This window comes from Thalassophryne amazonica, chromosome 17 (genome assembly GCF_902500255.1).
Source record: "Thalassophryne amazonica chromosome 17, fThaAma1.1, whole genome shotgun sequence".
NCBI lineage: Eukaryota > Metazoa > Chordata > Actinopteri > Batrachoidiformes > Batrachoididae > Thalassophryne > Thalassophryne amazonica.
The window spans coordinates 26524834-26541421 of record NC_047119.1 but is presented as its reverse complement, the minus strand read 5'-3'; the positions used below and the strand labels follow the sequence as shown (position 1 = coordinate 26541421).

Below are 16588 nucleotides of genomic sequence, written 5' to 3'. Positions count from 1 at the left end.
CGGCATGGTCGAGATGAGCAGAGCAATAATCGGTACACGGCAAGACAAAACAGGATTTAGATCAAGAAGCTGGAATGTGTGCAAGAAGTGACGACAGACTGGCGGGGAAGTGGTGGCTGGGAGGTGTTTAAACAAGACAGGAGTTAACAAGGTGCATGTGAGGAACAATCTAGAAAGGAGTGTGGCTAGTAAACGAAGATTAAACACTGTGCAAGATAGGGAGGATGTTGTGTGGGCCGCTGAAGAGGAGGTACTGCTGGCCCACCACCACCAGAGGGCACCCTGCCTGGAGTGCGGGCTCCAGGCACCAGAGGGCGCTGCCGCCTAACAGGAGTAGCCGGGGTGACAGCTGACACTCATCACCTATGACAGCTGTCACCACTCATCTGATCAGCATCAGTATATCAGCAAGACGTCATCTCCACCTCTTTGCCGAGATATCGCTTTACCAGGAAGGTAACGTTCTCAGCTGGCTGTGAGATTTATTCGACAGTAACCTTTTGTGACTTTTTGTGTATCGTGTAACAGACTCTTTTTCCAACAAGAGGTGGAGTTGGTTTTCCTGCCGTGTGAATTGCTGGGTGCATACGCGCCCACCTTTAATTGTTTTTTTGTTCCTCGCCAGCAGTACCAGATCCGACACGCGGAGGCAGTGGCCACCTGGGAGTTCGGGACTTGGCGGCTCCAGTATTCCCGGGGTCTGGTGGCGGAGGAAATCGTGTGGTTCCGGTTCTACTTTGGACAGACGTCTCCTATCTTCGAGCCTGCCCACATGACACCTGTTGCGATTTGACCTTTTGTCTATTATTGTAATCTGTTGTGTTTGTTGTGCCCTTTCACAACAGTAAAGTGTTGTATTTGACTTCCTCCATTGTCCGTTCATTTGCGCCCCCTGTTGTGGGTCCGTGTACCTACACTTTCCCAACAGAGGAAGAGAATTCACAAAGTGAAGTGATGTAGGATACAAAGATGCGTGAGCAGGTGCCAAGAGTGTGAGTGAAAGAAAACAGAGCGGACAGAATCAAAGTGTGAGACAAAGGCAATAGCAGGTGCAGTGCTGTGGAGTGGAAACATACTCAGAGGGGTGTGAGGGAAACTGAGAACTATGAACAAAGTTAAAGTAAAAACTGAGGGCAGAATAACATATAACCAAGAGCTGGGCATGAACACGATAACAAAACAGGAACCGAGAACTAATATGTGCATGAGAACTGAACATGGAACATAAATACTTAAGAAAAACTAAACTAGGAAAACAAGGTGGTAAACAGATTATAAGAAAAACAAACTACCTGAAAACAGAAAGCAAAACCCGAAATAAAGCATAACTGAAAACACAAATGAGAAAAGCAAAACAAACAAGTGATAAGGAATGATCAATAATGCAAACTCAAACCTGCAGAACAAAACTAGAATGGAAATGGACAATGGCTCAAGAATGAAAAGTAACAAAACTAAGAAACACAGCAAAACTAGAACAGAGAATAAACACATGATGAAAAAATAACTAGTAAATCAGGGCTGGGGCACATGCAGGGGAAAAAAGAAAGAGGAAAATTTTAAACCATAAACTTGATCAGGGCCGAGCGTGACAGAATTAAATTTGTTTAATTTAAATTGGCATAAATATTACTGAAGTTAATTTGGATTTATTTGAGTGTTACTAGCTGAAGCACTTCTCATGCTGCTCATTTTCTGCTATTCAGAAGTGCACATTAACTAATTTCCCAAAGTCATTTACAGCGTTTCCATTTTTGTGGTGTTCATCATACTTCATGACTTTTAATAGAACGTAACAGCATCATGGTTGATTCAGGCAGTGATGTTCTTGCAAACAGGTCCTTTGGTTGTGACTTTGCCTACTTTCTTTTTATTCTGGAAGCTTACAGTAAGAGCAGAGAATCAATATAAGAATTGCGCGTATGGTGGGTGGCTTCCAACATCCACATCGATTACTGTATTTCACAAAGCATGTTAGCAGTTTAAAGCTCAGCAGGCTTTACTTGCCTTACAGAAGATTGGTTTTGTTGTTTGGAAAAGCTTGTGAGAAAATGGTAGGGACTTAGTCTTGTGAACTGTGATAATCATAGCATTCATATTTTTGTATGATGTTACATTCATAAACATGAAAGTGCAGGATTGACACAGATTTTATTGGGATGATTTTCCAGTACACGTAGGAGCCATTCCTGTTGTCTGTGCAGGTCTCACACAGGGACAAGGTCTGCCAACCCATTTGCAGCAGACAGGCTGTTTAAATACACTCTGATAATGACATAAGGGAGCGTTTATAGACACTAATCTACTTTATATGTTCCTTCAAAAATCGATCACCCTTTTGAAATCATGTCATCATATTGTCTGTCTTAAACAATTGTTGTTGTCTGACTGTATATAGTGAAGATTCGTCCCATCCTGTCTATGGCTGATGCTGAGACCCTGATTCTTGCATTTGGGCAATTCTACGGTAACGGAATTACAATCTGAGCTAATCTGTCATGGTTAGATGCCATATGTCCAGATTTTGCTGCTGTTGTAATTCCATTACCATAGAATTGCCCATTTGTTTCTTCCAGATTGGACTACTGCAATGTTCTATTTTCTGGTTTCTGGGTTGGGGGTCTCCAGTTGGTTCAAAATGCTGCTGTCAGACTTTTGACAGAAACCAGAAAGTTTGACCACATTATACCCATTTTGGCATCTCTTCACTGGCTTCCTGTTTCTGTGAGATCAGATTTTAAGGATCTGCGATTACCCTATAAAATTATTCACAGACTAGCACCTCCCTATTTATCTGACCTAATCAATACCTACCGGCCCGGGCTCTGCTTTTCCAGGGTGCAGGGCTATTTTGTGCTTCTAGATTGAATAAAAAGTCTGCGGGTCACAGAGCTTTTGCTTATCGTGCCCCTGTTCTGTGGAATGATCTCTCTGCATCAACAAAACAGTCAGATTCTGTAGAGATCTTCAAGTCCAGACTTGAATGGCTAGCATACTGGCATAGTATGGTACTATGCTTCCTATCCTTTTAAATTCATTTTATTAGTAAACAGAATGGGACTCGGCCTCAACTTTTTCTAAAGTCTGGGTCTGTTAGTGAAGCTTAGGGCTAGTGGCCGGCAATCACCTTAGTATTTCTTATGCTTTCCTGTTGCTTAATGCTCATGACTTATACCTTAAATGTAGTTTTTCTGGCAGACTGATTCTGTTTTCTTTTTCTCCCTGTCTGAGATGTGGCTCGATCCATGTGCTGGATTGACTTTTTTATATGGCGGACGCAGGACGGACTCTGCTGTAGGGACAGATCCAACGATCTGTTAGTTGCAACTGTTTTTTGGGTGTAGCATCCTGTCAGTTTCAGCCGATTTAATGCATATGTATTTTTGAAATAAATCAAACAGTTTTACCATTATTACAGTAGAGCAGGTGATATTTCAAAGTATGATATTTCTCTTTCTGTTTTGATGCACCTTTTCACTTTATGAAATAAAGTGTTGATCTGTTGGATCTGTTAAGTGTCTTGCCCAAGGACACAACAACAATATGCAGATTTTCTTTTTTTTTTTTTTACCGCCGACCCTTCGGTCATAAGACATATTGCTCTACCAACTGAGCTATTGCCCCCCCCCCCAAAAAAATGGACCACAGTGGAATCAGACTCACGGTTCATCAATAAAATGTCTTGTGCACAGTAGCTAGTGCCTGGTGTCATCTGGTGTTACTCTAACTGGTGCATGCCAGATCAAATCTGGTGCACACAGATACTAAGTAGAGTACACTACATTGAAGTTGTGCACATCAGATTATAATGAATGCAAACTCGATACAGATACTATCACAGTCTACTACACAGTTTTGAATACTATCTAGTGTGCATTGGTTGATATCTAGTAAACACCTGATACTAATTAGTGCACTGCATGCTAGTATGTGGTGCACCCCAAATGCTATTTAATGTGCAGTAGAGTGTGTCCACCAGATACTGTTTGCTGTGTACTAGTTAGAGTAATATCTGTTGTACACCTCATACTGTGTAGTGCAGAGTTGTTCATATTTGGTGTACACCAGATATTACTCTAACTAGCATGCACTAGACCACATGGTGTCTGTTGCACAAAAATCTGTCATGCACTAGAAACTTAGACAATACATAATATTTGCTTATATTCCTTTTGGGGGTTTGTAGGATTGTTATTGCTGTGTGATTTACAGTTTTAATAGTCAGTGAGTGAAGAAGAATAGTCAAGAGTGAAGAAGGTGAAATATCCCAGAAATCCAAATGTACACACCCTCCAGCATCTGCTTGTGTCCCCCGAGTCTACATTTTTCTCTCCCATGTGTTTAATTAGGAAACACAAAGTAGAAAATGCCATAGTCTCCAGCGGCCAACACAGGCAGCCAGTCTGGTGAAACAAAGCTTTTCAGGTGGAGGCAGTAACTGAGCAAATGCAAAGATATTGTATAAAATCAGAGCAAAATCACTATGAATCACTCATGAGTGTCTTTAAAAAATGAACAGTACAGCTCATAGGGCTCATATTTTTGCATGAATACTACATTCATTCAGGTAAACTTTGACACTTTAATTCACAAAGTGAAAAGGTGCATCAAATCAAATCTGAAAAGAAATAGAAATATCATCATACTTTGAAATGCTACCTGCTCTACTGTAATAATGATAAAACTGTGATTTATTTCAAAAATATATATGCATTAAATCAGCTGAAACTGACAGGATGTTACACCCAAAAATACTTCATGGGGTTATTGTGCACAGCTTAAATTGAAGAGCATTTCCAGTATGAAAAAAGTTAATGACACATTTAATCAGAATCAGAATCAGAATCAGAAAAGTTTTATTGCCATATGAGTGAACAAGTTCACAACATTAGGAAATTGCTGCGGTACTCGGTGCTAACATAAAAGACAAAATTCTGTGCAAAATAAATAAATATGCACATGCAAAATCGTGTGTATATTTTAGCAAGTTGATAACTTATTTCAAGATGTTGGAAGAAATGTTGGACATAGGTTGACAATGTCTTTGTTTAAAAAAATCATCATAAAACTGGAATTGCTATGTGTAAGTGCTTTGAGTTACTATTACTAAACTTGAGTTAGATTCACTATAAACGTCTTGTGGCATTTACTCAGCAATGACTGATTTGGAATTACTTAGAAAGATCCATGCAGAATGTTTCTCTTTTTGTATATATATATAGTTTTAAGTTGAGCCACTGTATTCTTCTTGGAGTGTATATAACATTATAAAGTAGCATTAAACAAAAAAGAACATAAGCATTTCAATGAGGCTGTTGAGTTCAGTGTGGAACCTTTTAAATGTGCCTCTTGCACACCATGCAGCAGAGTTAGTATGGATAGATTTTTTAAAAACACTTAACTGTTGGTGGCAGCATGGTGGATTAGTGTTTAGCACTTTGTTGCCTCACAGCAAGAAGGTCGTTGGTTTGATTCCCACCTGTGGCCTTTCTGTGTGGAGTTTGCATGTTCTCCCCGTGTTTGCAAGGGTTCCCTCCGGGTGCTCTCCCCCCCCCCCCCCCCTCCACATCCAAAGACATGCAGGTTAGGTGGTTTGAAAACTTTAAATTGTCTGTAGGTGTGCATGCGGATTTGAATGTAAAATGTTTGTTTGTCTATGTGTGGGTTTGCGACAGACTGGCGTCCTGTCCAGGGAGTACCCTGTCCTATGCCCTATGACTGCTGGGATAGGCTCTAGCCCCCAGCCATTGAAGATGTGTGTGTGTGTGTATATGTGTGTGTTAACTGTTGACATTTAATTGCTGCACATTTCAGCACCATGGAGAGTTCCTTTTAAAAAAGGCTGGTTTTTATGTGCTTGAATTACCACCATGTTAAAACACACACACACACACACACACACACACACACACACACACACACACACACACACACACACACACACACACACACACACACACACACACACACACACACAAATATGGCATAGTAGGAATATATTAAATATCTTCCATGTTTTTGTTGTTTCACCATGGATAAAAATGCACTTCATCACAGAAGGCTGCGTGCAGTCACACAGAGGAGCACAGACAGTTTGCTGCACAGACTCCCAACACTAATGCACACAAACCCACGAGATTACATTTATGATACTGCCTGAGGTCATGCCTTACATAACTCACAAGAATAACACATGAAAGGCAAGAATTGTGTAATGCTGTGCTTCAGCATTTATTTTAAATAAAACCTTAAATAGGAAGATGATAGCTAAAGTCTTTGTTTGTTTAAACATGGCAACATTGTTTGAGGATAATGTGGAATTGAACCTCACACCCCCTAAGCATGTTTGTTCCATATGTCATGTAGTGTCTGCTGATTGTTTTTCTCATATTTTTTAGATTTCAGATGCCTAATGTTTGTATTGTATTATTCAGGATTTGCAAAGTGCTATTTGGATCCTGAGAGAGTGTTATAGGGAAGTGGTGAAACTGCGAACAAAACGCACGAACAAAAATACGGTAATGAGAAAGAAGAACAGGCTGTTTGTTCGGACACTGCTGCAGAGGATTACCACTAATCTGTGTGTGGGCTGTAGAATGGGAGGAATAAATTCACCCATTGGTTCTGTCCTAATCTGGATGTCCACCCAACAACAAGCAGCATTTGCGTTGGCTCCATTCACCTCATCGGCTGACTGTGGTGTGGTTGTGTGTGCACTGTGCACCAAAAAGCAGCCTCAAGCTTGTCAGGTGCTGCTGGGAAGGAAAATATCTCTTTGTGCTGGTTAGATAACGTGTGAAGTTGTTATGGCAACATGAATTAGACCCAAATTAGAGAAGACACCATGCCTGAAAGTGTCAAAGAATCAGAAGTGACAAGAAACCAGCATACCAGGTTGTTAAGGTATAATAATAAAAAATAAAAAATAAAAATAATAATAATAATAAATGATTCGAGGTGGATTGCATGTTGATTTGGCACAGCTTTTACACCAGATGCTGTTCTGGTCAAAACTGAACATTGCATGCCGAATGGGCAGGGCTGGGATTGAACTGGGGACCTTCTGCACTGGAAACAACCACAATTCATTCATTCATTCATCTTCTACCGCTTAGTCCAATTAAGGGTCGCAGGGGGCTGGAGCCTATCCCAGCAGTCATAGAGCGCAAGGCGGGGTACACCCAGGACAGGACAATTAATGACTTAAAATGTCTTAAGGGTAAATGCGATCTTGTTATTAAATAGCTCTTTTCCATTTGGAATGATTTTTTCAGAGAATACCAGACACCAGATATTAATTTCATATTAAAAACGAAGAAGATTGCAGTTGGTTATTTTGATGCCTTGGTGGAACGTTGATTTGACAGGGGCACTTGCACAACAAAAGTGCAAAAGCAGCAAAATGAGATCATAATTTTTTTTTCTAAAGACATTCAAAAGAGTATCAGAGTAATCAAAGACGTAAACCTTGATTATGTCCACCAAGGATGTAATAAAATCATCTGAATTTATTTATTTATTTGCCTGAATGTTAGCAGGATTACATCATTTTGATGACATTTGCACCACAGATAGAGACTAGGCCATGGAAGACACCACTGAATTTTGGAGATGATCCGGATCCGGATTTCACTTTATATGCTTTTAAGGATTACATCAAAACTGCTTCTTGTATTGTCACCAAATTTGCACCACAGATAGATGTTAGGGCATGGAAGACTCCACTGACATTTGGAGGTGATCTGGATCCGGATTGGTGGACGTCAGAAATCTCCGTTTGCTCTTGTTTTCTGATTGTTTCACAAAACTTAACTTACATGTTGTGTCATATCTCTACATAACACCACAAAAAAATGTTTTAAAAACAGAATGAGTAAGAGTATTGAGCGATAAATAGTGCCAGAAGGAGAGAGAGAGAAAATTGAAATGGCAGGTAACTTGAAGTGAGTTTGTCACTTTCTTTCACCTCTCTTTGTCTCAGACATCGTCAACACAATTATTAGATGAAAATTCAATGAAATGATAAAGTATGTTCATATACTGGATTCACACAGGAAAAAACAGCAAGTTAATGCTTTAACCCTAATCAGTACACCTGGGGTCCAAGCGCACCCCAAGTGTGTTTACTTATTGTATGTTTACTGACATATTTTCTGAACTGTTCACTTGAAACTTTATGTAATTGTCACTTACACAATTGTCTTCAGTGTCACTTATTTTAATGCAGTTTGATACATACTGTAAGCTCCATCATATTTTTTCTTCCGGGGTTTGACCTCAATTTGATGTAATGGTATCCGGCTGGACTCCATGGCAAATTTTTGAGCATAGTGTCAATCATAGACGTAGGAGGTGGGGTCTATTTGGGGGGGCGACACCAAATTTCAGAAACCTCCATGACTCTTTAAATTACCATATATTTATATACCATCCATACATCCATCCATTTTCTTCCACTTTATCCGGAGTCGGGTCGCGGGGGCAGCAGCTCAAGCAAAGCTGCCCAGACCTCCTGATCCTCACACACCTCCCCTAGCTCCTCCGGGGGAACCCCAAAGCGTTCCCAAGCCAGCCGAGAGATGTACGAGGTCTATTAGAAAAGTATCCGACCTTATTATTTTTTTCAAAAACCATATGGATTTGAATCATGTGTGATTACATCAGACATGCTTGAACCCTCATGGCATGTGAGAGTTTTTTCACGCCTGTCGGTTACGTCATTCGACCTGTGGGCAGTCTTTGAGTGAGGAGTGGCCCACCCTCTCGTCGATTTTTTCATTGTTTAGGAATGGCTCAGAGACTGCTGCTTTGTTTGATCAAAATTTTTTCAAAACTGTAAGGCACAACTGGGTGGACACCATTTGATAAATTCAGCTGGTTTTCGGTAAAAATTTTAACGGCTGATGAGAGATTTTGGTCTGGTAGTGTCACCGTAAGGACGTAAGGCCCACAGCGCCTGACGGCGATCTGCGCTTCGAGGCGGCAGCGTCTCGCCGTTTCAAGTTGAAAACTTCCACATTTCAGGCTCTGTTGACCCAGTAAGTCGTCAGAGAACAGAGAACTTTCAGAAGAAGTCGGCATGAGGAGTTTATTCGGACATTCCATTGTTAACGGACATTTTGTAATGAAAGAACGTGCGGGCAGAGTCGCATGTCGGCCAGACCCGACCGCGGGGGGTCGCGACAGGAAAAACACCTCCGTTGGAAACCTTAAGGGGCAAGTTGGAACATGCCCAAGCTGTTAAACAATTTCTCAGTTACTCACTTGTTGAAAGCCATCAAAAGCCACCTGAATTTTACAAATGGTTTTCAACACGGAGGTGTTTTTCCTGTCGCGGCGCACACAGATTCACCGAGTCGTCACGGAAACGACTCAGCGAATTTGCGCGCACGTCTTTCATTAAAAAATGTCCTTAAACAGTGGAATGTCCGCATAAAGTCCTCATGCCGGCCTCTTCTGAATCTTCTCTGTTCTCTCACGACATCCTGGGTCAACAGAGCCTTAAATTAGGATGTTTTTAGGTCGACACAGGCCAACGACGGCGCCTGGAAGCGCTGCATGATGTCCCGCTCCGTGGGAAGTCCTTACAGCGACAGAAACACCCCATAATCTCTCATCAGCCGTTAAACTTTTCACCGAAAACCAGCTGAATTTCTCGAATAGTGTCCACTCGGCTATTCCTCACAGGTCCAGAAAAAAGTTTGATAAAGCAACGCGCGCCGTCTCGAGCAGCGTGTGAAACAAAGGAATTCAGCCGAGAGGGCGGGACCACATCTCACTCAAGGCCTGCCCACAGGGAAATGACGTCACCGACACGCGTGAAAAAACTCACGCATGCGCACGGTGGTTCAAGCATGATTGGTGTAATCGCACGTCATTCAAATCCATATAGTTTTTTTTTTTTTTATAAAACTGCCGGTTAGTTTTATAAGATACCTTGTAGACCCTCCAGCGTGTCCTAGGGCTTCCCCAGGGCCTCCTCCCAATGGGACGTGCCCGGAACACCTCTCCAGCGAGGCGTCCAGGGGGCATCTGGAAAAGATGCCCGAGCCACCTCAACTGACTCCTTTCGATGTGGAGGAGCAGTGACTCGACTCTGAGCTCCTCCCGAGTGACCAAGCTCTTCACCCTATCTCTAAGGGAGCGCCCAGCCACCCTGCAGAGGAAACTCATCTCGGCCGCTTGTACTCGCGATCTTGTTCTTTTGGTCATGAGCCAAATCTTATGACCATAGGTGAGGATCGGAACGTAGATCGATAGGTAAATCGAGAGCTTTGCCATATTTATATACCCATATTTATGGTGACCATATTTATGGTGGTATTTATATTGGTGACCAAATAGCGGTTTGATTGTTTACATTAATTGCAAAAATAAGTCTGACAACATTTTAGGTCATTCTAGTCTGTATTCAGAGTCTACATGCATACATATAAATGGCTGTGAGTGTGTATAAAACAGACCTCCCTCAAGACCAACACATGGAGGTACTTGTTACAAAATTGTTCAAAACTTAGTATCAACACTTGTAGAGATTTTTAATGGGAATAACATATCCACAAAAGGCAAACCTAATCAAGTACAATATTAAATGAAAACATGTCTGACAGTTATCATATACAGCTGTATAAGAGAAGACTCAAAAGCTACCTCAGGTGACTACTTCTGCAAAGGGTATCAAGATAGTGTAAGACAATGTTAAATTGTAATCAATCAGAAAAACATTTTGTTCCTTTCCCTCTTTCTACCAAACACATCAACAATACTGTTGATGTCCACTTTGTTGGTGTGGCTTCTTTCAGTACACAGAAGTCCTAATGATGAGAGAGGATCCTGACCCATAGTAGACCTCAGGTAGCTTTTCAGTCTTCTTAAACATGAAAATGACCTCTCTGCTGAGCACAAGGGACAGTGGGAGAAAATAAATATTTGATCCCCTGTCAGTTTTGCAGGTTTTCCCAACTACAAAGAATGGAGAGGTCTGTAATTTTTATCGTAGGTACACTTCACTGTGAGAGACAGAATCTAAAAAAAAAAAAAAATCCAGAAAATCACATTGTATGATTTTTAAATAATTAATTTGCATTAATCTGCCCCCCACCTCCTACGCCTATGGTGTCAATTGTTCATAACTGCTGAACCGTTAGAACAGTTTTATCCAGGTTGTTTCCATCAGAACAAATGCAGGGAGTCGGAGTAAGTATTGAATTTTTGGATGGAACAGTCATGTTCAAAAAAGGGGGTAAAATTATCAATTTCTTTTCAAAATTAAATGTTATTTATCAGCCAGTTACTCAAAAGTCTTTTTTTTAGATTTGTTGCAAAGTGACCCCTTGTGTGACCTGATTATTGGTTATGTTGGGTGATTTTGTCTTCTGGTTGATTGGGAGTCAAGGTGCCACATAAATAATTCCAAATGAAAGTGCTGTTACATATTTCATACTGAGTGCATTTCTATGCATTTGCAGAATGCATCACAGTGTGACCTTAAAATAATTTCTCTCCTCACACTGCAGGAATATCTCGTTTTACTGTCAAGCCAAGCAGAGGCCTCACCCATTTCTGATTCATATCTTTGGCCCATTACTGTTAAATAACGATGAAGATTCTTGCATCACATTTTGAGTAAATTAAGAGGACTAGTTAATGTGGGGGTGAAGACAAGAATCTGACTTTTGACCCCAGCAATCTTGACCTTCAACTAAATAATTGATCTCTAGCTGACTTTGTCAGGGCAATTCTGGAATCGAAGTGTGGATTGCATTTATATAGCGCTTTTTGCATCTGCATCTGATGCTCAGAGCGCCTTACAGTTATGCCTCACATTCACCCATTCACACAGACACATTCACACACCTGACATGCAAGGTGCTCACTACACACCAGGAACAACTAGGGGTTTAAGGACCTTGCCCAAGGGCCCTCAGTGATTTTCTGGTCAGGCTGGGGTTTGAACTGAGGATCCTCTGGTTTCAAGCCCAACGCATAACCACTAAACCATCACCTCCCAACTACTACTATTTCACAGATTCTCACCAAAATTGCACCACAGATAGATACCAGGGCATGGAAGACTCCACTGGATTCTGGAGGTGATCCAGATCTGGATTAGCAGACGTCACAAATCTCGGATTGCTCTTGTTAATCATAATAACATATCAATTTGAATAATTATACATTTATATATTTATTACATCGAGTGCATGAGTATTATCTGAGGCTGAAGAAAAAAAATTGTGATAGAAGATGTTAATTTTATAATGGCAGGTCCTTGGAGGGAGTAGGGGTGGGGCTTAACCCCATCAAGCCCCACCCCTAGGTTTAAGTAGCTAATATTAATTATGTTCTGTAAATGATTTAGGTTGTACAAAATAATTATTTAAGTACAAGAAGTAGCTTATGCCATTGCAGCCAAGAACACGTTTACCATCATAAGATGGCAGCCATCTTCTGCCATATCCACCTGAAGTGTGTGTCACATTTGGTCCATAGTGAGTTGACTTTTGGCAAAATTATTTTTTTTTATGTCAATATTTGGGCCAGCCTTCACTGACATACCATGTTTGGTAAAAAGTACCTAGGAGGGGTAGGCCACATGACATTCAACCAGATGATTGACCTTTGACAAATTTGTCCTTGCTGGGCCATTCCAGAAAGCACCCCCATATGTCTGTCAAACTTCATGCAAGCTGGAGTGAAAAACCTAAATTTTGACCTTTGATGTCAATATGACCTTGACCGCACAACTGACTTTTGGCACATTTGACCTTTCTTGGGCAATTCCAGAATCCACCTGCCATTCATGTGCCAGGTTTGGTGGATGCTGGAATTAAAAAATTTAATTTTTGCTGATGACTCAAATGACCTTGACCTTTGACAAAACAAAACCTTTAATGACAATTGTGATCCATGTATCAAGCTTGGTGGAATTTGACCAAAGAACCTGGAACCTGGAAATGAAGAGACAGAAAAAAAACTTAAATTTTGACCTGTGACTCCCATATGACCTTGACTTTTTAGAAACAATGGAATGGAAATCCATTGTTTTTAAAGAGCAAATAGAAATCGACCAAAGGACCCAGGAGGACTAAAAGCTATTTCAGGCAAACATAAACCTATTTATTCAGTTATTTAGTTTTTAATTATGATTTCTTTGCACCACCATGAACTATTCTGAACATTTTGTATGTGTGTTGCAGGGATTTCCTCCCCCGTGGTTCTGGCATTGTGACCCGTCGCCCTTTGGTGCTGCAGTTGATGAACAGTCCCACAGGTATAAAAAAAAAAAAGTCGTTAAAGCTTTATAGAGGTCGTCAGTCAGTCAGTTCTAGAGGTAATTCAAACTTGAATTTGCTGTGCTTCAATCATTAAGAAATGCAAACAGTGTAGCACTCTATGGTAAACCTGCCTGGAGTAGGCAGTTCTCAAAAACTGAGTCAACATGCACAAAGGGAACGAGTGAGGGAAGCCACCAAGACATTCAGACAACACTCAAAAACTTCTAGTATTCTGTGGTTGTCAAACTATGCATGAATCAAATGTGTTTGTTGCATCATCAGTTATACAATTTTATAGTGGAGTGTCACAGAGAAACATTTTTCTTAAAATCATGCAATTACAGCTATAGTTTCCCACAGGCCCCATGGAGACACAAGCCTACATTTGATTTGTTTTCTCCTATGACAGTCTTTCTCTGTGTCACTCCACCATGAAAGTGACACTAGGCACAGTTTCTCCAGACATAGCGACAGAAGCCTAGAACTTTTACAGAGTTGTCCGAGTGTCTTGGTGGCTTCCCACATTAGTCTCCTTCTTCCACAGTCACTCAGTTTTTGAGAACTGCCTGCTCCTCATATATTTACCATACAGTGCTTATATTTCTTAATGAATGATGAAAAAGAAGTCAAAGACATATTCAGTGACTTGGCAAAGTTCATGTATCCATCCCCAATTAGCACAGCATTGTAACATTTAGGCAATGCTTAAAGCTATAGGGCCTTTTTTATTTCACAGAACTGAGGAAATTTAGTTTCTACTGAAATCCATCCATAATAATATTATAGGTTTATTTTTGTAACATGTTGCAAAATTACAGGTCATTTTAATGAAGAGGACATATTTATCTGGGGGGAAATTTCACAGTGAATATTATATTTTCTTTCATCGCCATCATGCGGACTAACTACAGGAGGAAGCACGTGCACGCATGCGTGAGGTTTTGAGATTACATGTGACCCATCTTACATTAACATCCATAAAATTTCTTTTAGCATTTGATCCCTTGAATTTCTCTCCCTCAGGCGTTGAAATCCTAAATTGTTTCCAGACAGCATGAATTTTGATCATATCTGTAATATTATATTATGAATCCCTTATCTAAATGCTAAGGAATAAAAATATAGTGGTGACAATGAAATTCTTTTTATGACTTAAATCTTAAACCTTAAAAAAACCCCACTGGCACTATACACTATGCATGAAATATTTCCATTCACATTTTTTTTCATTTGCTGTCTTTGTACCTACTGAACTCTGCTCTTACTTTTCTCTCAGTTTTCTATACATTTACTGCCATTAATCCAGTGGTTCTCAAACTTTTTCTGCAGGGACCCATTTTGTAATTAAGAAAATTTTTTTCCAACAGCAACAAATAATTTGTTTGCAACAAACCAAATTCACTTACTTTGCCACGTGCATTAACGTCACTGCACTAATCTGACTTTTTTTTTCTTTGCGGTATCTTTCAGAATATGCAGAGTTTCTCCACTGTAAGGGGAAAAAATTTACAGATTTTGACGAGGTTCGGCAGGAGATTGAGGCGGAGACTGACCGCATCACTGGGGCCAACAAGGGGATCTCCCCTGTACCCATCAACCTGAGAGTCTACTCCCCACATGGTGAGATTAAATCATTCTACATTTATATAGTGCTTTACAATGATGCCTCACATTCACTCATACACTGCCATGTAAAGCACTCAACAGCACATCAGGAGCAACCTAGTGATTAAGGTCCTTGGCCAAGGGACCTTTGTGATTTTCTGGCCTGATGGGAGAATTGAGCTGAGGATTCCCAGGTCTTCAGCCCACTGCTTTAAACACTAGGTCATCACCTCCCCAGATATATCCAGCATGTTCACTACATTTTCAAATAAGTGGAGAAGCCAAACTAGCAGATGGCAGTGCCATCGTGATGCCACCACTGCGGTAGTGTTAAAAGTATTCGTAGGATCCAGGATAAAATGGGCAAAAAAAAAAAAAAAAAAAAAAAAAAAAAAAATCACACTCAGAATGGTGCAGCGTGGTACATTCTAAGATGACAACATCATTGGTCTTATTTAGGTGCATGTACGTGTGTACACAAACCATTCATGTGAAAATATTGGTTTGTAACCTTTCTATTGTTGGGTGTAACAAAAGTAAATTTTAAAATAAGAAAGTTTTTTTATCCCCTGGTAATGGTAATCTGGGTAATCCTTCAAGTGTGAAGTTTGATAGCAGCAACAAATTCCAGTATAAATGCATTGTAGCACACAAACAATGGAAGGTCAGGTGTGTGAGCATGCGATGGGCCTGAGGCACCTGCATACAGGATTATGATCAGGGAAGCATGGGACATTGCAATGATACCCAACGATTCTCCAGAGTGACCTGCATGGTACCAAAGATATCCAGTTGTTAAATTATATCAGTAGTTAGCGTAGAGGTCTCACAACCAAACAGTAAAACTAGGAGCAACAAGGTACTACAGATGTGGAACTTCATTGTCCTACAAAGATTGCCAAACATGTCTGTCCAGCAACCTCATGATTGCAGAAGATAATCAATCCATCAAACTCCTTTACCCACCCTCAGCTCAGCTGTTTAAACACCTTTGCAATTTTGCTGAGGTTTGTTGGGTCATAGCTTACTAGTGGATCAAGAACAAAACCCTGGTACAGCATATGTCCAACTTTCCTATATGGCTTCGCTAAGTAGCTGACCCAACAGGACAGTACTGTTGTGTGTTGGGGGGTTTGGCTGGACATTTGGGTGTTCTTTTCTTTTCTTTGCTCTCCAGGTGGTATGCAAACTGATTTATTGTCTGTGGAGAAGGTGCTGGCAGAAGAGTCCTTCACCCTCATCAACGTCATGTGCAGCACCTGTGGATGGTGCTCATGTGCAACCTTAAAGACTTTCAGCTGAAGCAGATAATGAGATGGCGTTCTGCATTTAAGCCATGTGTGATTCAAGCAGAATTGCCGGGAACTCGACCTTGTGATGTTCGTTTGTGAGACGCTGAGGACCGCACCTGGGTTTGACACATTGTGCCTGTGAAGGAGGAGGGGTGAGGGACACATGCTGTCAGCACACATCAGAGGTGATTTGATTGTCTGAATGATTGTTAACAGTAACGTGGTATTTTGTTACGCAGTATATGTGAATATTGATGAGAATTGTGCAGCTCGCTTCTCACTGCCGTGGCGTGCGGACTGATGATCCTCCACCTGTTGTGAGAAGCTGCTCATTTACATAAAGCTTAAATTCAGACCTGAATGTGTTGCTGATAGTGTGTGCCTTTGAAGGATATTGGTTGTAGCTGCTGACTT

The 16588-nt window shown here is 40.8% G+C and overlaps 1 protein-coding gene across 1 annotated transcript in view; it reads left to right on the top strand.

The window, feature by feature from the left end:
- The window catches only part of dnm1a (dynamin 1a), a 120777-nt gene that overhangs the window by 5660 nt on the left and 98529 nt on the right, over positions 1-16588 (top strand). The window contains 2 exon segments of the mRNA XM_034192027.1: positions 13200-13273; positions 14748-14897. Coding sequence (XP_034047918.1) covers positions 13200-13273; positions 14748-14897 — 224 coding nt within the window.